This window comes from Hypomesus nipponensis, chromosome 22, assembly GCF_054491055.1.
Source record: "Hypomesus nipponensis isolate SF chromosome 22, ASM5449105v1, whole genome shotgun sequence".
In the NCBI taxonomy this organism is placed as follows: Eukaryota; Metazoa; Chordata; class Actinopteri; order Osmeriformes; family Osmeridae; genus Hypomesus; species Hypomesus nipponensis.
This window is the reverse complement of record NC_140382.1, coordinates 12264809-12286553: the sequence shown is the minus strand read 5'-3', so window position 1 is coordinate 12286553 and position 21745 is coordinate 12264809. Positions and strand designations below refer to the sequence as shown.

At 41.8% G+C, this 21745-nt stretch overlaps 3 protein-coding genes across 4 annotated transcripts in view; 1 reads left to right on the top strand and 2 right to left on the bottom strand.

The window, feature by feature from the left end:
• Positions 1–18713, top strand: part of usp53b (ubiquitin specific peptidase 53b) — a 27891-nt gene extending 9178 nt beyond the window's left edge. Inside the window, exons 15-20 of one of the 2 annotated variants that reach the window (XR_014741019.1) lie at positions 76–116; positions 2151–2235; positions 2497–3377; positions 3536–3624; positions 16494–16622; positions 17606–18713. Coding sequence is in view for 1 of the 2 variants with exons in the window: in XM_084687703.1 (XP_084543829.1) it covers positions 76–116; positions 2151–2235; positions 2497–3377; positions 3536–3612 (1084 nt within the window). In the remaining variant the exon portion in view is untranslated. Of the gene's footprint in view, positions 1–75; positions 117–2150; positions 2236–2496; positions 3378–3535; positions 3625–5306; positions 6845–16493; positions 16623–17605 lie in introns of those variants that run through there. The other variant, XM_084687703.1, reaches the window with a different exon arrangement.
• fabp2 (fatty acid binding protein 2, intestinal) lies at positions 6308–7758 on the bottom strand. The gene is made up of 4 exons (XM_084687729.1): positions 7623–7758; positions 7165–7337; positions 6679–6786; positions 6308–6573 (listed from the first exon to the last, which is right to left on the bottom strand). The coding sequence occupies exons 1-4, from the start codon at positions 7687–7689 to the stop codon at positions 6523–6525; spliced, it is 399 nt and encodes a 132-aa protein (XP_084543855.1). The 5' UTR covers positions 7690–7758; the 3' UTR covers positions 6308–6522.
• On the bottom strand, positions 11234–21745 carry gucy1b1 (guanylate cyclase 1 soluble subunit beta 1). Its single transcript, XM_084687708.1, has 13 exons — positions 21634–21745; positions 21229–21302; positions 19717–19817; positions 19493–19611; positions 19037–19234; positions 17954–18184; positions 17594–17710; positions 17134–17267; positions 16465–16662; positions 14641–14878; positions 13736–13876; positions 12261–12415; positions 11234–12102 (listed from the first exon to the last, which is right to left on the bottom strand). Exons 1-13 carry the CDS (start codon positions 21634–21636, stop codon positions 11943–11945), a joined length of 1869 nt encoding a protein of 622 aa, XP_084543834.1. The 5' UTR covers positions 21637–21745; the 3' UTR covers positions 11234–11942.

Genomic DNA, 21745 nt, shown 5'->3' with positions numbered 1-21745 from the left:
GATGTGATGTGATTGGTCGAGTGTGATTTCTGTGAGTTTTTGAACTGTCCTGTAACAAAGTTTTTCTTTTTTCAGCAAGGGTCAACTCCACCCAAATAGAGTGGAGTCAAAACCAGGTACATTTATATCTATATAATACAGAAGTCAATGTCATTTGCCAAATCAGCATTTGAACTGTCTGAAAGGGAGAGGCCATGCTGGATATTAAATTCTAATCAATTACTTGCCTCTTCTTCTCAGTTTCAACTGAAATGGAAAAATATATGTTTTAAATAGAATAAGAAAATATAAAGAATACAAAATAATTGTTAAAAAGAGATTATATTGACACCCCAATCCCCCCCTCGTTTTGGGACAAAACGGCTTTTAAAGAAGCAAAAGCGGATTCAGAACAGTTCATTCCTATCCAACTAAACAGGCCACGATTACAGTCATACAAACAGGGCCGAAGGCCCCTAAATGCCAGCGACCTCCGTCATGATTACACAGCTTGTTAAGTCATGCAAAACCAAACCCTCAAATCTCTCATCTCTAATCTGTGCTGTATTTCAGTCGTTAAAGATGGATTTGTTTTACAATTCTGTGACGCAAACAAAAACAAAACTGTGGAATGAGTTGTGAAGAAAACAATAAAAATGACCAATTTAGATTTTTTTTGTTTTTGAACGCTGCTTATTGTGGGAAGGCTACACCTGTTATGGCAGCACTAGCTATGTGTTGCATATACCCCCTCCCCCCTCCCCTCCCAATCTCACACAAAACAAAATGCAATAATGATTTACTACTTGTAACATGAGAAGTCCAGATCTTTTCCAAAGTGTGACCAGAGAAACTCTTTCCTAGATTGAGCTTCACTACCTTCTTCAGGGCTCAACTCCGGGTCACACTCACTTTCAGTTAAAACATCAAACAATTCATCCGTCCCAACTATCCCAACTGCCATATGCCATTTTCTTGTGGAATTTATATGACAGTCCTGTGGGGAAAATGATCGCCTGCTCAGCGGAGAGGGATACTCTAGGATACGGTTTTAGGGACGGGGGGACTATAGGTATTATTGGATGGATCTGAGTAATCAGTCTGTAGTTGAAGAGATGTAGATGATGTATTATGACGGCTGATTTACAGCTGGTCTGTGGGGTTGTCTATTCGACCTGTTCTGATTTAACCTGGTCACCCATTAAGCTGCGTACATTCCTTAATCTGGTGTTAATCCTGAGTGATGGACGAAAAAAAACGCTTGTTCAGATATCACAGCTGGACTTCACTGCTGTTTGTCATTGTTGTGAGTGCGGCATGTTATATAATCTCCCCCCCCCCCCCTCTCTCTCTCCACCCCCCTTCTCAGTATATTAGCAGGACTTTGTGAATATAGAGCCAGAAGATCCAAGTCTCTCTCACTTGCAGCTTTTATCCTTGCATGGACCTCTAGGTCAGCAGGAAAGGAAAAAAAATAAACGCATCTATTTTTAAAGGGTAGGAATTCAGCATGCATGCAAGCCCTCTTGCTGCATTTGCGGTTGCGCCACTATCACCCATTGGTCCATCAGGCCGTGACGTCTCAAATCTGCTGAGATCAACACTGTGCCACCATCTTGTGGCCCCGGAAGGGAACTGCCTTCCCAGAGAGAGAGAGACAGGGAGAGAGAGAGACAGGGAGAGAGAGAGACAGAGAGAGAGACAGAGAGAGAGAGGGAGAGAGGGATAGAGAGGGAGGGAGGGAGGGAGGGAGGGAGGGAGGGAGGGAGGGAGGGAGGGAGGGAGGGAGGGAGGGAGGGAGGGAGGGAGGGAGGGAGGGAGGGAGGGAGGGAGGGAGGGAGGGAGAATATAGGCCATCTCCCTGAAAATAGGCCATGCTCACTCCACTTCTGTGTATTATTTTTTTCTTTCTTTTTAAACAAAATATTAGCGTAGTAGTCAAATAGGTTTCTCGGAAACAAGATTCTGGTTATTACCACCCAGCCTTTATCAGACAGATTCAGTGAAAGCCTTTTGTTGACAGTTCATTCATCATGTGTTTCATATCCATGTCTAAAAAAGAGGCTGTGTAAAAATGACACTAAAATACCCCCTTTCGACTCAATGCTGTGAATTGTACTAAATGTACTGATTTGTTGCATGGTGACATGTGATGTGACTCTCCCGTTCAGGCAAACATCCGCTCAAATCTCAGGGAAAGAACTGTGATCACCAGGCTTCCCATTCACATCTCCTGAAATGCAGTCCAAGTTCACGGTAATACTGTCAGATTTAAGTCTCGCATGCCTACTCAGATTCATATCATAGATGTATGAGCTCCATCCATCCATCCTTACCTCATATCATTTGGAAATTAAAATTAATGCTCTCTCCATGAAAGTTTATTTCCTATGTGCCTCTGGGGTGCTGATAGAATATGACAACCTGCTCTCAAAACGAGTCATTGTCTGTGTCCCTTAGGCCTTAAGTGTCCACAACTGTGTTACTAGTACATTCCAGACTTCTCTTACCCCACAGGCGGAAACTGAGATCCAGTCAGAGCAGCTCCAGGAAGGGATGTGCTACAGAGAGAGACTCCGCCCCAACGGACGCCCGCTGCAGCCAGCCTGACCAGTCAGAGGCCATCGTCCGAGGCCACCATGCCGACAGCCCCGCCCTCCGACACCTGGGGAAAACCAGTAGCTCAGAGTGGAACAGCTCCGATGACCTCGCCGGGAATCTGTCGGAGCCGGAGGACAGGGATAGCGCCTACCGCTCCAGCAACAGCGAAACCGTCTCCTCCGAGGCCCCCTGTGTCCGCTTGGCCCTCCCCCTGCCCTCACACCCTGGTGCCGACCCAGGAGAACCCTCTCAACCCACCAGTCATCGCCCGCTGATCACTGCCGCAGCGCCACCACCGTCCCACTTCAAACCCAGCCAACGAGGCCCTCTGCACGCGGGAGAGAGCAACCGACACTGCTTTAGACCCCGTCTGCTCCAGGAGCCGTCCCAGACCAGCCCGAGACCCAGCGTCCGACCCTCCGACGCCCACGCCAGCCCCCACCGCCGGCCCGACCCCGGAGGCCAGAGGCTGTCCTCAGACGCCAGCGGCTCCAAGTCATGCTCTGATCCGGAAAGGAGTAACCAGTCATCGGGTGAGAGTGAGGAAAGGGCCCCAGGCAGTGGTAGGCCCAGAGCCGGGGGCGTTGACCAGGAGGTTTCCCTGACCACGTACTTCAGTGTGGATAACTGTATGACAGACACCTATCGACTCAAGTACCACCACCAGCGGCCCCTGCTCCTCTCCGCCACCATGCCCCGGCAGGGGGTCCCGACCATGGAGCACAGAGACCCTGGCCACACCCTTTCCATGGACACACACTCCTCACTAGACACGCCTAAAAGCAGGCCTGATACAAGTAAGCTTAAACAAGAGCATCATTGAAAAAATCCTGACAAGCTTTGTCTGAATATGTGTCACTGTCTTTTGTGTTGTTTTGTTTTTAAGGTCAATTCTGGCGACGTGTTACATTTTTGATGTATTATTTTTCTGTTTTGTCGTATTTCTTATTTCCAGGCCATAGTAGCAATAAGCCCACAGCAAAGTGGAATCCAGTGTCTGCCAAAGGACTGGATGAGCGAGGTTATTTGTGATGGTATTAACTGGTGAGTACCATATAGACTAGATGTATACTCTACAACACTGTCTCTGTTCTCACAGGCACCTTTATGATCGTTACCTTACGTACCACATCCTTCTATGCATACTAGAGCTCAACTTGCTCGATACTTGTCAATGCAAGCGATGGAACTCCAACATGAAAACACGTCATCGGTACTCTCGTAGATTGTAGTATATATTCGGTGAACAACGTAACCTGTTGTCCTGTCCATACATGGAAGGTTTGTGATCTGGGGGAAACTTGAACAGGATGTAGTGCTCTACAGCACTTGTAAAAACACATTTTGAATATGCTCAAGTTGGTTGGTTCGCCCAGATACTGTTTCCCAATGCTTTTAGATACATTTTTGGCATTTTCATGCCTTTTTGGACAGTGAAGGATGAGATCAATATTAAAGGTAGGGTGAGAGACAGGGTGGCATGCAGAGAATGGCCCGGGCCGGATTTGAACCGGGCTGCTGCGATAAGGCTTCGGCACTTGTGGCATTTAACTGGTGAGCCACCAGTTTCCTAATATTTATCCCAAAACGTTGCAGAATTCGTAGTTGTCTTCTGCAAGTTGTCTAAAGAAAGCACTGTGTCAGTGCACCAAATGTGTCCAACAAGTTGACAACTATGATGATTTTAGCAAATTTGCATGAGTTCTTGCAAAAGGTAATACTAGTTACTTTTGTTGTGTGTAGTATTAGCATGAGCATGGGATATCTGACATTGTTTCCTAGCAACCACCACATTCAAATGTTTTCCCAATCAGAGTAAGTACAAAAACATGCACAACCTCTTGGGCCAGTCAGTAAATACTCTTATTTCTGAACTTTGATAAGAATGTGTTGGTCTTTTAAGTCTCTCAAAGGATCAGGGCCTCATTTACCATTCCAGGCAACTCACCCAAAACCAGTTACACAATATTCTAGATGTTTTTTTAAATGGTATTTTACTGATGTAACCTTGTGACTAGACAAGACAGAACACACATACTGCTGACTTTCATTCTGCATGTACCTCCAAAGACCATGTTTGGCTGTACAATACTTAGCATCCCTCCTGTCGCGTCCCTCCTGTAAAACGAGCGCTGTGCTGCTGCCTCACCTGTAGATGGCCCTGTGTTCATATCTTTAGCCCTCTGGCATTAGGAAATGACTGGGAAATATCTGCGTCTCAGATTAGTCAAGCAGAGTCAAATGGCTGTGACCATTTAGGCAGGTGTGAAAGTAGAAAGAATATTAGAAAATACATTACAATAACTAGTCTGGTTAAGTGTAAACAAGCTAAAAATGGTATATAACCTTAAAACTAGTCTGGCTCATTGGTGTTGAATGCCGAGGTGGTAAAAGGAAAGACTTGGAAGTGGAATAAACACTCCCAAACCATCTTTATTCTAATTACAGAACGTAGTTTGTAACACTAGCTGTAGTGGAAGATGACTCGTGTACAAACGTGTACAGGATCAAATCTAAGGCTGGTTCCACGTGCCCCTATCTAAACGGACGCAACACGTTCCAAAAACTAGCAATCCATGTAGGCTACTCTACAGCATTGATACATTTCCTCCAAAACATCAAACTAATCGAACCCATAGCAAGGTCATCTTTCTGTTAGTCGTGCGCAACATGTATAATAAAGTGCAAAGACATTCTTTTTCTTTCCTTTTTTTTATCGAAAACAGTCTGAGCTTCCAACTTCAGTTGATGGGGTGACTGGTGTGGTTCAGCTGTTGTGATGCCGCTCATCACCGTCACATGCTGCCTGGCTTCCCTCTAGACACTTTGCTTTCTTTATTAGCTTCATTTTCCATGTATTATACTGTCAAGTACATGTTTCTGTAAATGTTTGAAAAGAATGCAAATGTTTCCACTGGCTTTATTATTTAGAATGTAATTTGTACATACAGTATATACTGTATATATCTATAAATTGTTGTAACAGGAGTGCCTTTGCATCTTTACCATGACAGAATTGAACTGGATTGACTCCACTCTAATAGAACAACAACTGGAGGTCTTGCGCTTAATAAGGTTGACCTGACACCGTTGTCGTTTACGATATTCCCTGTGTGTGTGAGTGTGTGTGTGTGGGTGGGTGTGGGTGCGCGCAGCAGTGTTGCCACCGAGTTTGAAAACACTTGGCGGTCAGCTGTCAATGACATGGTCTGTCTTGTGTCCACATTAGAACGAGATCAGTGTGTCCTGAAAGTCATGGCTTTTATATGACAGCTTTAATGAGATATGTCAGAGGATTGGGAAGCACCTGGCCAAACCTTACGCTACACACGAGGATACAATTAAATCATTTTCTACATTAGATAGCATCTATGTACAATTAGTAAAGGTAATGTCCCATAAAGCCTCTATGTTGTTGATCATTTACAGTGGGGATCCATAGGAGAGAAACATGTACAGTGACTAACTGTGTAACACTTTATATTTTTGGAGATGCCTATATATTTATTTATATTTATTGTTTTAATAAACTGTACATGCTATCACCAAATAATCATGTTTTGTGTATCTCTTGACTTTTACATTTGGATAGTTTTTCTTGTAGAGTTCTTGGTCAACTGCATACGGAAGAGGTTACAGGTATTGATTTTGTAATGATTGTGGCATTTGTGAATATATTTTGTGACTCAAAATGTTAGACAGCAAAGAAATTGACTCAACACTTGACTGTTTTTAAAATTTAATATAAAAAATCTTTGTTTTTCCTTTAAAACATATACAGATGTCCAAGTTGGTTAATGAAAGGAAATTTGGTCTGATGTTGTCTGCGACTGTGGATAGCAATGTGAAACATGCTTAAAATGCTTGTTTAGCCATCTGTATTGAAACATTTGACAAATTGTACAGTATCTTAACACATCCGTCCATGCTGACTCTCGACCTCTAGCCCCTCTTGAAAAACCTCTTGGCATCCACGCCCTCGTAGTTGAAGCTCTGATTGAAGAAGATAGATTTTATTTATGCTATCTCATTATGCTTCTGATGCTGGCATCATGGATGTACAGTAAGAGGCTTGTGTTTGAATAGACTGTAACTCACCTGTACAAGTTCATCGTTAGCGATGACCCTGGTTGTTGTCAGTGTCTTGCCGTTGTCCTTCCTGGTGAAAACACCTTTCAGCATGTCTCCCTCCATGACCCATGAACCCTGAAAGGTCAAAGTGGTCATGAAACATGACAAATAAACTTGAGCCAAATTGGTTTAACTACTGTATTTCTTTATTGCCTGTACCAAAGACTTGTGAGGTAGTGTAATTTTGTTGCAAATCATTTATTTGGTAATGATTTGGTAAGGGTGATGGTAGACTAAATACAGAGGACATCAACCTCTCACAGTAGATAATAATGTTTTACTTGTGCACATTGCACATTTTTACAAATTATATGTGGATTTCAAACTACTTGTACTCTACTGCTAGTATTAAACTGCTGAAAATGTTGCATCGTCATACATACTCAACATGTGTTGAAATGCTTTGTTTTAGGAATTAGGGTCCCTCTGAGCATAATGTCATACGTCACTTACCGACAGCTCCGTTCCATCTGCAAGGCTGTATTCAAAGGTCACCCCCAGGGTAAAGTCTATCTCCACCGTACGAAAGGCGCTGCTCTCCTTCACGTGAAACTTGTCCCCTGTCTGCTCGATGATGATCTTGAGGTTGTCGTGAGCGGCTAGCTTTCTCTTCACCATGTTGATACCTGCGAGCAGGAATACGGTCAACATTTCCAATGCCTCCCGTTAAAATCATTCAGTAGGTCAGTTTAGCAGGTTTGGCCTAGTCCAGCATGAGCAGCGTACTCAGTTGGCAAAGTGTTAAAAAATGTTGTCCACACAGGGTGTTGACACAGAATAAACTTGTAGGCTTATTTGAAAAAGTAATACCAAGTAGATTCATGAAAAATACATAAATCCCACTAAAGATTGCCATAAATCCCACACTGCATGCTAACCTTCTTAGTTACAAAAATAAATCATATTCTTACCCATTTGTTCCATGAACTTTTCATAGTTGTCATTGCGGTCTACTTTCCAAGTTGCGTTGAAGGCCATGATTGCTGTGTGAGGTGAACGACTGTACGCTTGCAGGAATGACTTGTCTCAGACTGGACCTGCCCTTTTAAAGTGTGGCGCAGGTTAGCTCACCCCCTTATCTCTCCCGATATCTGTACAGTATGCTGATGTGGCTGTTTAAAGCTCACAGGATACATGTTCCTCAAGGCTACATCCCATACAATAGACTGCTACACTCACGAACACATCCCCACGCAACGTTTTGGCTGCAGATAAATAAAGTAATTAGAGTAATTGAAATACCTTACTTCATAATTGTCTTTTTGCAAAGAGTTAAGTAAAAGAGCAGATGTCAAGTTTCCTGAGCAATGTGTGGTTAAAGAGCATGCCAGTTTACACAGGGTGTGTCTCTGATGTCTTTGTGCATGTTCTCTTAGGAAAGTGGGTGATAGGCTACACTTCCCTTGTCTAAACCTAGCCTAGGCAGTATTTAGTGGGGTACAAACACTGTTGTCCTCTGTGAGAACCCAGAAGCCCTTTGTTGAGGGAGTCCAGGGGATGCACATCCTTGAATTCAAATTCTTTAGAATTTTACACATACTTGTTTTTGATTACATATGAATGCAGTAGTAATCAGGATCACAGGGCACATTGTGTTTGTATGTGGGGAGGGGGGGGGGGGGGTGCAGACTGATGTATGTAGTCAATGCAGATAAGTTGAAGAACTAGAACTTATGTTTAATTGCAACGAACAATCCCAAGCACCACATGTATTATACTGTCATCTTCGTCTTGTCTTTAACATACAGTAAAGGGTCCAAAAGTCAGAGACCACTCGTCAAGATATGTCTTTGTTTCAAATGTAATACTAAACTCATCCCCTCAACAATTTGAGTTCACGGTTCAATCAAAATGTAAACAAATATCGTAGTGTTTCATGTCTATTTTTGGTTAAATTACAGCATGCACTCAGGCTGCCAAGGACTCTGCAGGTTTGTGCAAAGACCGATCCTTCCAAAGAGCTTCTGGTGATGACACAGAAGGCTTGATCTTTCTCAGTCCTCAGCTCCCTAAATGTTCAATTGGGTCTCAGTCTTCTGGGCTTTGTGCATGTAGTGCTATCTTGTCATTGTTATTTTAAGGTTTAACCTAAATGTTTCTTTACAGGACATGCAGGAGCTTTTGCAGCAACTCCAGACTTGACCTTCAGTGTTCTCTCTATCTTATCTGTGTAGGACTGTAAAGATCTGTGGATACATGGGGTCACTGAATGGGTGTGGGTCAGATTACACATCTTTGACTTTGACTCTTGATTTTGCATCTGTTTTAGATTTAATATTTATCTGATCATTACAATATTGTCACATCTTTGGAACTTTAACCTCAATGTTTCCACTACTTAACCATAAATGAGACCTTTTATTGTCTGATGGTTATTCATCACTGGTTGTCCTTGTTGTGGAAATCTGAACCTTTGAAGTGTATAACTGATAACGAGTACACATAATTCCAATGCAGATCATCTTCCAAAACATATGCCCGAGTTATTGATGCTGAAATACTAAATCAGGTCAGTTTTTTACTCTTCAATGTCTCCTCCTAAACTGAATCATTTTGTTTACTGTATGCACTGCATATCATAGCAGACTTTCTAAAGAAATACTTTTTTATAGAACTGTTTGCAATACATAAAAAAAATTCTTCTCACCCAAATAGGCTTCCGTAAAGAACTCGACAAACCGCAAAATAATCCTTCTATTTTTGCAATATTCTATTTAGCTCTCTGTCCTAAAGTGCCAGACAGTGCTGTGTTATAATCACCTATAAACAGACATGACACAACACCTTTTTATCCAAGCTATCCCTGAGATAATCTCAGAGCACAATTACTGTTGACAAACTCTGTGACCTTTACTTGTACTTGTACTCACAATGTTGGTTTTCAACAAGACCTTTCTACTCAAGTGCAGCTTGAGTGTAATCAATAGGAGATATAGAGAATCACTGTGAGGTATAGTGTAGTAGTATTACTTGTTGCTGTACGGTAAATGTAAATGATATAGTATAAAGTTTAATTGAGATAGTATATACACCCCAACAAAGGACTTGGACTGTGTGGATATCAAGTTTCTGTGTGGATATCAATTTTTGAGTTTGGGATCCCAAGCACCTGCAGAGATCAGAACAGAGGCGCACAGGCTGTTTGCAGCACAGTACAAGTCTAGCTGGCCTGCTCGAGAAACCTTAGGTGTGCTGACACCTACAGTAGCACGATAACACTAGAGTGCAGCACTCTACAAGCTGTCATTTATTATAGACGACAGCACTGTAAAGGCATTATTTACCAGCAGCATGGCTTGAAGCGTTTGAACATTTCCTCAGATCTAGTCATGTATTTCTCCCTTTTCCTTCCTCATTTGTCAAATATATGAGTATAAATATATATATATATATATATATATATATATAATATATATATATATATAATTATTTTGGGGGGGTTATGTGCTCAAAAAGAAGGAATGTACTTGTTGCTGTAGGTTTTTTTCCTGGTATTTTGTCGGTGCTCAGTGTCAGTCAGTGTTGCCAGCATCAGCAAGTTGAGGGTAAACAAGAGTAAAGCTTCAAAGCATGACCCGAATGATGTTGTGGTTCACTGCTGTGATGAAGTCCAAAGGAATGGCATGCCAAAAGGTTGATGTCGTACTTGGACTCCCTGCTGTAAAGTAGACATTCTTTTTCCTCAGACATACCTTAGGGTGTTCACTCATGACATGCATACACAAAGCTTATTGGTTTATTTTAGTGTCTTGGTGAACTACATGAAAACATGACCACTGAACATTGGTCACTCTGAGAGATGAGGGCTGAACTACCCAGCTCCACAATGATGGAATTTCACATTGAGTGGACCTATTTTTCTAGATTTTCTTCTTAATGATAGTGACATTTTGGAACTCCGAAAACCAAATCCCTAGATTGTGATGGGTTATTTCCATCTTGAAGCCCAAGCTTTGAGCTTCAACTTCTTGACGTTAGCCAAGTATTGATGTTTTCTAACTTCTTTGGCCCGTTTCCTCTACAGACTCACTGAATTGGACTGGCAAAACATTAAAACGTAGTTCCTGGGAGCTCTGGGTCTTGTGTTAAACTTCCCTCGGTTGAAACTAGATGTAAGATCTTTTTAGTGTAGTACCAGGCAACAGTCATACCAGGGAGCCAATTCATCCACTTCCTCTCACACCATGGACTGGCTTTAGCAGCTGCCCCTGGTATCGACTTTGCATCTTTGTTTGGCCTCAGCATGAAACAGGCGACCAGGAGGTGCCCAATGCCTTATCCTTTCACTAAGTTTACTGTACCTTCTTAAGCCTTTGTATGACTGACGAGAACATCGACATTCCAAAAATCTCATTAGTCACTTTTTGTTATGTGCAATCCTCATTGTAGTTTATTTATCTTAACATTTCACGACTATTCTGGTTTTCTCCCATAACTCCTTTGTAAAGCTTGTTACATTTGTTTAGGAATTGGAATGAAGCAGCTCTTCTTTGTGGCTTAAAACAAACAATAACATCATTGGTCAGGTTGCCTCATTTTTATTCAACACAAAACAGTTTTTGTTGGTGTATTTATACAGAGGGAATACATCTCAACACTCCTTCGTGAGGCACTTGGCACAATGACAGTGGTTTTGAGAGTGAGAATATAAATAGAAAGCTAGTGAGGGTGAACACTTAATGTCCAAGACCACACAAATGCTTTGCAAAAAAATAACTATTTACTACTGGTCAGGAAATTGTGAATTAAAATAAACATTTACAAAATGTATATTCTAACTGGCTGAGAACCATAAAATACTTTTACATACATCTGTGATACTTAAATAATAATTTGTCTTGCATGCAATAAATAAATATACCAGTTCAACAATACTGTAAGCAGAAAAACATACTTCAGAATACCTTGACAGAAAAAAATATATAGTATTGGTAGAATTAGTTGTACTGAATGTAAGACATACAGTGTGCGACTCAGAACATACTACATGTGCATATTGCAATTTTGACACAATGGACAGAGAAATCAAGACTACCAAAATACTAGTTGCTATTTGGCAATTTTGTGAGCCCTCTATTTAACAGTGTACCCTATGTTGACATGATTGTGTTTACATCAAAACAGTTAAAACATTCTATATCAAACTAATAAGAAACATTAGACACATAAATATGAGCATTTCTGTGTGAATAATTGATTTAAGTATTGTCTACAGCATCGACAGCAGATTCTCAGACGTGAACAGGCACCGTAGAAGATCCCACGTCAGCCTCAGAGTTCTTGCGCGACAGGAACCACACTTTCATGGGTTCCTTCTTTCCCTTCATGGTGACTGGTCCTCGGTACTCCAGGTGGAACTGGGGGTCGGCATTCTCTGCAGACTGCAGACACCTGAAATGAAAGAGAGTTTTTATTTTTTGTTCTTGCCTTGTATCACAATTTTGTCAGTGAACTGTTGCGACAACTTCACCTGAACATCCTGCAGGTCCACTGTTGACCATGTGGGCCGTGTTGTACAGCGCAACAAAAGGGAACATCCTCGCTCTTACCTGTATGTGTATTCAGAAACGTTGATCCTGCCCTTGTCTCCCGTGGTCTCCGTTCTGCTGGTGAGGTTGACGGTGTTCCCAAACAAGCAGTAGCGTGGCATCCTCTGTCCAATCACTCCTGTAACCACCTCCCCTGTGTGGATCCCAATTGTTATCTGGAGAATAGATAGAGGAGGGGATCAAAAAGGACTGAGTAATCAGGAAAAATTAGTGTTTCGCACTTTGTGTCTTCGCCATGTTGTTGACGTACCTGTCACGATTTAAAGTCAGCTCGCAGTTGTTTTGACACTGGCGAAATGACACAATACCCAAAACACTGTCACCCGAGGATCTGTGTGTGTATGTCTATTGAAGCTACATTTGGCAGGAAAACACAGGAATTCATTCCAACAATCTGTTGAGGCATTTGGTGGTGTTCCAGCAGCCACCTGCCATTTAACAGGCTGAGCACCATGTGACTCCTGTCTGAACATCTCAAAGGTCAGGCATTTTAGAACAAACCGTGTATAGTAAATCGACTGTTTACACATAGGTTTGAAGCTCCAGTTAGGACATTTACATCTTTGTTGTAAAGGAACATTAAACCACGGTGGTGATTTGTGTCCCACAAAGACTAAGGATAAACACAAGACATGACAACTGGTCTGGTTTGTTGAGTGTTTACCAGTCTTATCTACACACTAACCTAACATCCCATTCCTTTGTGCTGCTTGAAGGAAAAACACCATGTTTTGGTGGGGGAAGCACTTTGCTATTGTAATTATTCAATAGTCAGGATTAGTTTGTTTCCTAACACCTTTGCTGATTTAAGGATGTCTGCTTTTTATTGGTTGGAAAACTGTATGAAACTCTCAATGACAGTGGCAGAGAACAAGCCTCAACCAAAGCCAAAATCCAGACCCTTCCATTCAACGAAATCTATTTGTGTCTCTTGTTGACTTCAAGACAGCCTGTACAGTTGAATACAAGTTCAACAGTAAAGGCTTTGGAGAAAGGTAACGTGGGACCTATTTTTAGACATATGATAGTGGATCGTAGAGACATGATTTCAGGTTGTTTCTTCAGCCAAACCGGGTCCCCCACCCCCACCAATGCCATGGGCGTAATAAACAGGCTTTTGTTAACCACAAGACGAGAGTTTCCAATGCTAAGTCTCCCAACAGTCACTGATACAATAACAAACTCGACCCATCAGTTAAACAAAGGTCCGCTGTTTCACATCAGTTACAGCTGCTAGGGTATGCAGAGTGGAAATGTGCACAGTGCCATTTTGAATGGCTTTCCCACTTATGAAGAACACATTGTGGAAGATATTCAGATTCTGAAATATTTAAAACCTTGTTTGTTAAGAAGCAATGGCAAAATAGAATGAAGCTAATAAGGCTGATGGATAAATCCCATTGGATGAGGCTAGAAACTAGACTCATATCAATGATCACTGTTTGGAGAGACGGCAACATGTATTTCATCCGCACCTGCACTGGTTCCTCATCCACTTTGACCTGTCCTGCTATCTCCATCATGTCCAGGGCCAGGTGACAGATAGACTGGGCGTGATGCGTGCATGGCTCGGGTAGGCCACTGACTGTCATATACTTATCACCCACCGTCTCTACCTGCAAGAGAGAAACATATATATATATATATGTGTGTGTGTAAGTGCTTTTGTTCGATGTTGTTTTTTCTGTTGCTTGAAACCAAACAATGACTCCAAACACATACCAACATAATTTTGGTCAAATCAAACAGTGGGATAAAAGTTAAATGTCATAACCGCTCCATTCAAATGCTGCTGTAGTGTAAGAAACTCCTACAAGGATCTTGGTGTCAAAGAGGACGTGAGGTGTACACAATACAACAGCTTCATTTTTGGGCTCTGGCATGACCATGACGCCTTCAGAAGCTGACAATAGGAGCTCTCAAAATCCCCCGTCCAGGAATATGCAAGGAGAGACTTCTTGAGACAAACACTTAAACACTTACGTCAGCTTATAGACATTCAGCGGCTCTTAGGAGCCAGTTAAAACCTCGGACCACCTAGTCATTAAGGTTGTAATGTAAATATTACTTATTTTGGTGACCCAGTGGCAGAAACCCATCTCTTGTCCGTAGTAAGGTTTGTTTGACTTCTTAAAGTGCATTCTTGTCTGAAAGCCTAGAATGTAAATCTGGTGCAGCGAGGCTATAAAATGCCGCCCTCACTTAAAATAAGACTGTAGTTGAAGGGTAAAGCCATTCTAATGAGACCTAATGGTGTCTGAGTCATTGATTTCATTAGTTTTTCATTGAAAGGATATCGGATATTAAAGATCAGCAAGCAGCAAAACAGTAACTGGCGTGAATGTAAGTTAGATGTATCTTGAAAAGAAAAACTCCCAACCTTGTATACGTAAGGGTTCTTCCGAGAATCGGTCAAGATGTCAAAACGAGTGTATACATCGTTGAGCAGGTTGACTATCTTGATGGCACCCTCGGCTGAGGCATGCTTGCTGCAGAAGGCGTTGAATCCCACAATACCACTGAAGAGGATGGTCACGTTGTCGTAGCGCTTGGCTGACACCGGTCTCTGGTGTCGCAGTTCGTTTGCAACAGATGGAGGCAGAACCGAATAAAGCAACCTACAGTCGAGGAAATATGGAAAGACAAAAATGGGGGAAGGGCATTTTGTTGTATTCCAGTATTTGTGTCTTGAAAGAATGTTATAATTTGGCTTGACATTGATGGAAAACTGCAGAAAACCTTTCACTATTTTGGGGTATTTGTGATTTAATTCTGTTTGATTTTGGTGGTCAACAAAGGGCAGTGAGTAACACTGAGTCCTCAATCAGGGTAAATTCAATAACATTCCCATTCTCTCATCCATTTTAGGACATGTCTTTGCACAAGCTGCTCTTAAATGAGGAAGGTGTTGCTCATCACTATAGCAACTGCTTTGAATTATGGCTGTCTGTCAACCACCAAAAATGTCCTAAATGATGCATCAGCATTACAGGGCACATGACGCACACAGATTCCCTCACACAAAATGTCTTCCTATAGCACCTCAGTTCTCTGGTATTCTCTACAACTCAAGAGCAAGGCGAGCCAAGATCTCATCAAGTCACAGCTTTTTTTATTAAGGAGTCTTTGGCCTTTCAGAGAGAATGCACCAGCTGGACCCAATACAGTGAGAAGATGTTTTGGCAAGAGAACGCCGAGCCCTGAGGCCAATTTGCACTTAATGTCTGTCTATGTATGTTTGTCTTCACACACTTGCATCCAACTCCACGCTGTCTTAAAATGCTGTTGGAAAAAAAGCAATGAAAAAAAAAAGGCAATCAGTGTACCGTGTCCCCGAAGCGTTGTGACAGGAACCTTAATCAATGTTGAGTCTGACTCATCTCCCCAGACCTGTTCAGCCCCAGAGCCCGCTCAAGGAATTATAATAAAAGTGAGGATCAAGCCTGTCGCTGGAAGAGGAGAGCAACGCTACGACTAGCAGTTTTAATGGAGAGTTTCCTCTGTGTTCCACTTCACTAGACTTCCGTTGACATGGCCTGAATTGCTGTGACATTTCACTTCCACCTCAAACGAGATGCAGACGAAATCTCGATTCTACTGAGAAAAAGGATTTTTGGGGGATTGGCTAGCCCAAACAGCTGGTGGCGTTTTCTGGTGGTGTATTTACACAGATTTGTATTTGCTACTGCGTTCCTAACTTTTGACCTCATGCCTTTGACCCCTGAACACTTCAGAGCACTCTGAGTGAGCTGAACCGCTGGAGATAAACTCCTCCTGGATGCCGGGGGAAGGGTGCTCTCTCTACAGGCCCTTTGCACTGTAAACAGAGCTATATTTGGGCGACAGTAAAATGTTGAGGTAATGCTAAGATAGGGCAGATTGTTGATTTAAAAGTTTTTAAAGTAGTCTAGCATCTAGAACTGAATTGGATGTGCATGAGGCTCTATTCTCACTTAATCATCATTAAGGTTTCATCAACTGTCCCTCTTGTAGAAACTTCCTGGAAAATCCTTCAAGAGCTGTTTGGGGTATCTCGTTGAAAAAGGTTGCGTTTTGAATGTAATAGTGAGACATCTCTTTAAAAATGTAAGCCCTAACCCATATTTCCTGCCGTGTCCGTGTTTACATGTCTGTGTCTAAGAGGCCGTCATGGCCTTAGATGATGTCTGATGTCTGGTTCTGAGCTGACACGTGTTATCCTGACCTGTCCGTCTTCTTCTTCTCATCCTCCAGGGCTCTGAGCGTGTGCTGCAGACGATCTGTCAGTATCTCCAGCTCCTGCGTCAGCTTGTACTCCTCACGGAACTGCTCCCCGAGAAGCACCAGGTCCCGCGTGGCGTCATGGAGCGGGATGTCACTCAGGTAGAGCCCCCGGCGCGTCAGGTCATCCAAGTTCATCACGCTGATGACACACATAATGGCTGATGATCAGAAAATGAGCGGCAGAGTTCTTTCTTAGCCACTGAATCATTACCATGTAGTCATACTGTAGGTAGAATTTAATACCACATTTTAAGAGGTCCGATTTAAAACTTATGTCAGCTTCAAAGACCTCCAGAGGCACATCTCTCGCAGTGATGCAAAACACATCACTGCACCATTAGACCAGCTCCTGATGGAGAGGTGTCATTAGGTTCAGGGTAAGGAGAGCGAAGAGGTGACAGGGGTCACCCACTACCAGAAGATCCTTTTTTATGTCTTGAATGGCTTTTTAAAAAAAGAGAAAAAACAGTACCCTTCAGTGGTTCATTGTGAGGTATCGAAAACATGACAGTTGAGAAATGTTCAATTTTTCCAAACTGTTCATATAAATGATCTCATTGGACATTGTGAAACCACATTGATCATAGACAGAGAGCCGACAGTAGCCCACCTGGGAGAGCAGAGGAATAGGATGTTCTCCGCCTCAGGCAAGTAAATCATCTGTCCCTTTAACCTGAGGCAGCTGATCTCCACTCCTGTTAGCTCGTCCTCACTCTCCAGGGTTTCCACATTGAGAAGGCCCTCCTGGCAGGACAACAACCAACCACAGAAAAAGAAGCAAGAAATATGCCACACAATGAATTAAAGCACTCTTTGTTATTGTACGCAATTGGCTGATGGAATCTTTGATGTACAGTCTGAAGATAACATGTTACTAAGCCTTTTATGTGAATCCTCCTATTGATCCCTGATTCTACAACAAACCAGCCCTTATTAATAGTCCGTCAGTAAATCAAAACATAACTCTATACCCTTAGGTCTTTATCTGCCAGTTGCTATTTATTCTTACGACCGAGACTGAATGGATTTACTTATTTGTATTTATCATTTTTTCTTTCGATTTGACGTACCATGCTGCGAAGGACGAAGACTGTGTTGATGTGTGAGAGGATTCCGTGGAAACTGAAGTCAATGTGAGGGCGCACCAGGGAGAACACAGATGGGAGATTACATGTCCCAGGCTGGAGCTGAGAAGCATAACAAAAACACACACAAATCTCAATCTTCCAAAAACCAAGTTGTCCTTGTCGAAATCTGCTTAGTGAACTGATTACAGCATTGAACTCTTAGTGCTAGTTACAGTATCAGGACAGATATGTTGATAGCACATTAATGCAAGGGTGGGTTTTATGACATTCCCAGAAAAAACCTTTTAGTTAAACTCGACTAGGATGGTGTACTCCCAGGATTGCTTGATTTCAAACCCACACCTGCGGCAGGACGCGGTATATGGCATTCCCGCATTGCGTGAGCATCAAGTCCTTGTCAAACATGAGGTGGAAGGGGAAAGCTTTGCAGAAGGTGTAGGGGCTGATCCTAGTCTCCTGTGTCCCGTTCTCTTCAAAGCCGTCCAGGTCCTCATAGAAAGCCTCCTCCTCAGAGTCCTTCTCCTCAATCAGGAACTTGATGTGGTCGCACTCCTCACTCTTGTGCTGGATAACCTGAAGGGAGGACGTTGGTACACAACACTTTTTTTAAGTAGTCATTTCTACATGGATGTCAGCAACAAGAATTACTGCGAAGGAAATAGATATCTGTTATTTAAAAAAGGATTGTTAGAAGATGCATTGTGGATAGAATACTAGCTTTTAGACCCACCTACTGTAGTGAATGCTAGACAGGGATGCCTTTACAGTAAGTTGATTGAGTATAAAGTTAAGAGCTTATAGTTAAGTGGTTTTTAGCAATCAAAGCTTTTTAGGTTTTAGTTTACAGTATTCCCCAAGTCCTATCTGATGTTCTTTCCCATTGTGAGATTGTGAAGGATTTGGTGACTAGTAAAAAAAAACTATAAAAAAAAACTGAGATGTTGTTAAGAGGGTTACTGGGCACAGGACACGTTGACGTCAATACTGTGTCTCTGTGCGCATCGTTGCCGTGGCAACCCTGGCTAACATTTCCAGAAACCGGGTGTCACATTTGGTGTGTCTGTCAATTCAGTGCTTTCATTTTCACACAAGGCCTGGGAAGAGGCAACCAAGACATGGTGCCTTATCTAAGATATGATTAACTATTACAGTGGTAAAGCTTTTGTCTGAAAACGAGGAGGCAATCATACTGGAGGAAAGGATTGTTTCTTATCTTGCCGTACATTGTGGTTGGCGGTGCTAATTTAGAAATATAAATGGCGAATATTCTCCTATAATAGAGTAATATCACAGTTAGTCTAACAATGATATATCATTATAAACGCTTAGTGTAAAGAGAACCTGCATCAAACCTCATTTCAGCCTGATTACCATGTTGACGACCCCGACCCACAGATATAAGCCTACTCTGAACACAAAGCAGACCTTCATTTCTATCTCAGTTCCGTGGATCTGCTGGGCCACAGTCTTGATGATGCCGATGACAATGTCCTGGAGGCCTTCGCGCTCCGAGTAGTAGTGAAGGATCAGGTTGTTTCCTTTCTCCGCATCCGTGCAGCGGAAGGATGGAGCCCTCATCCCAGGGTAGATGGTCCCCAAGTGGTCATGAAGAGCATCCAGATTCTGGAGACAATTTGTGAACATTCCTGTTATTGAACCTTCATAACCGTTCTGATGAACCCAAGTTTCCACTTCTATGCTATGTAGAAAACCTTAGTAGAACAGATGAGCAAAACCTGGTTGAATATTGGTATATTTTTTTGCATTAGTAATGCTTCATACTATATTACTTCAATCCCATATAGTACATGCCAACTCAGAGTTGAATCAAATACTTAACATTTGACTTGCGTACTTGTCAGAGCTTGTATTACTATTTACCTGCAGGAACTCACGGACATTAGACCCTAAAACACGAAGGATGGTGTCGTATCCAGACTCTTGGCAAAACTCAAAAAACATCTTTCCAAACATTTGCAGGATGTCACCAGCGTTAATCTCTGTAAGATGAAAAAAAATATGTATTTACTGTATTTAAAAGTTACTTAAAAACTTGGGAAGGCATTTGATGTTATAAAAAAAACATTCACGTGCACTGTACTTACTGAGAACTTTACTGGCAGCTGCAACAAGGTCGTACGTTTTTGCGTCATCATATATGATTCTGACCAGGAATTGACCCTCCACATCAAGCTGGGCCTCCCTCCTGTTGACATTTCGTTGGGGATTTAACAACACCATCTCTCCAAGCTCCTATCCTCTGGGAGGCGCTATGGATCATTGTCCACCAAGACATCACACTTTATCCCAATTGCTATGAGGTATTCTTCTATCACTGAACACCATCACTGCTCCTCAAACCAACTGACACACGCACTTCTACACTTAATTTACAGTAAGGTACAGTACACTTGGTCCTGTAAGGCACAGGACCAAGTGTACTGTAAGGTAGGACCAAGTGTGCTTTACTTCACATGTTATACGGCGATTAACTGTACATTTGATACCAAGTTTACCAAAAATGCTAAGAGAAATATCATGCACTTGGTTGCGAGACATAAAACAAATAAAAACATAATAAAATCAATGTTACCTCAAGTACACAGTACCTCACATAATTCACATCTGTTACAACTGTGATACTGTTACAACAAGGAGATGTATAGCATATTTACACTGCATCCTCAATCAGAATAGAAATGTAAAGTGCATCCAAGCGTGAACTCCTCTGAAAGGCTATCTATATTTGGAAAGGAATATGAAAAGAACTTGGCAGAAAATAAACAGGCCTGTTACACATCTAATGAGATCTATGACCTGATTACCAGTTGATCTGAATAAACAAAACTGCTTGGCAAGCAACCCTTTTCTAAGAACTTGTGACAGCTGAGCAAATAAACCAAGTGAGGTAAAAATGACTACAAATGTTTTCAGTTAATATAGAAAGATATATTTTCCAAAAGCTACAAGATTTGAAAGCACATCAGGACTGATTAATGATGCACAAATAATGAGAATTAGGTCAGCACTGTAAACATTGGACATTAATAGTGTGTGGCAGCAAGTTTTTCTGTGTGTGAAAAATTGACAGATTTTTCCAAAATGTCAAAGGCAGATGTGTCTTTGTTTTTTAAAGCTTGGGTCAAGTCTGGGACACTGAGGAACGTAGATGAAAAATAAACTTGGACCTAGCCAAATATTTGAGCCCGTAGATAAAAGGGTTTGTTGACATAATGCAAAAAAAAATATTAGAACTGTATGTCAGTGCCAAAATGTCTGTCCAGTTATCACCAGAACGTGATACATTATGCTAATTCGTTTTAAAGACCATGTCCAAATTGGGATGTAACATTTTTTTTGACACAATGTCGTTACTAGGCTACAAGTATTGATGCTGAAACAGCCTCAATGCTGTCAAGTATTTAATAACTCCCCACGTTTTTGACGTTAATAAAGGGGTATGCTGAGCAATGGCATTTCAAATAGGTTAGGTTACAGTACACGGATTTTAGTAGGGCCTATTGCAAAAAACTTTTCTTCAAGGCCCTATACATTACAATATAGTAGTGATAAATAGGTGTATTAAATGTAATCGATAAAATATCTTCCCCACTTACTTGATATCTTCCCACACCTCTGGACCATAATTTCTTAATACAAGAAGTTCCAATGCGTGATTTACAAATCCGTACTGTAATAAAAACCAAAGACAATTTAAGATGATAATAATAATACATTAACAATTGGCCTGTGAATTATCGGAGTGATTTCAAACAATCGAGAGAATACAATGAGAAATGTAGACGTGCATATGAACTGTTTAAAAAGAATACACAGCAAATAGGCAACATTAATATGATATATACATCGGAATCAAAGGCTGGGTTGTTTTAGGCAAATTATGCCATTTCTGGTGTAGCATAGGCTACGCGTGAGGATGGCAAGAAACCCGCATTTTACGGGCAGCAAAATCATCTATCAACGAATCGTGAATGTCAAATTAATATGTGGATGTGACATACCATTACGACCAGTTCTTCTGGGTTCCTTATCGATAAACGCCGTAAAGATAAATATCACAACACATTTGCTTGCAGGCGTTACGTTGGTGCACGGCCATTCCTGTGTTTTCCG

Coding starts and splice junctions, on each gene's coding strand:
- gucy1b1 (XM_084687708.1), bottom strand. Junction 13,877..14,640: donor AGAACCCTTACGTATACAAG/GTTGGGAGTTTT, acceptor TCTCTCTTGCAG/GTAGAGACGGTGGGTGATAA. Junction 12,416..13,735: donor TGGATGAGGAACCAGTGCAG/GTGCGGATGAAA, acceptor TCTATTCTCCAG/ATAACAATTGGGATCCACAC.
- fabp2 (XM_084687729.1), bottom strand. CDS start 7,689: ATGGCCTTCAACGCAACTTGGAAAGTAGACCGCAATGACAACTATGAA. Junction 6,787..7,164: donor CAGATGGAACGGAGCTGTCG/GTAAGTGACGTA, acceptor TTGACCTTTCAG/GGTTCATGGGTCATGGAGGG. Junction 6,574..6,678: donor CTAACGATGAACTTGTACAG/GTGAGTTACAGT, acceptor TTCTTCAATCAG/AGCTTCAACTACGAGGGCGT.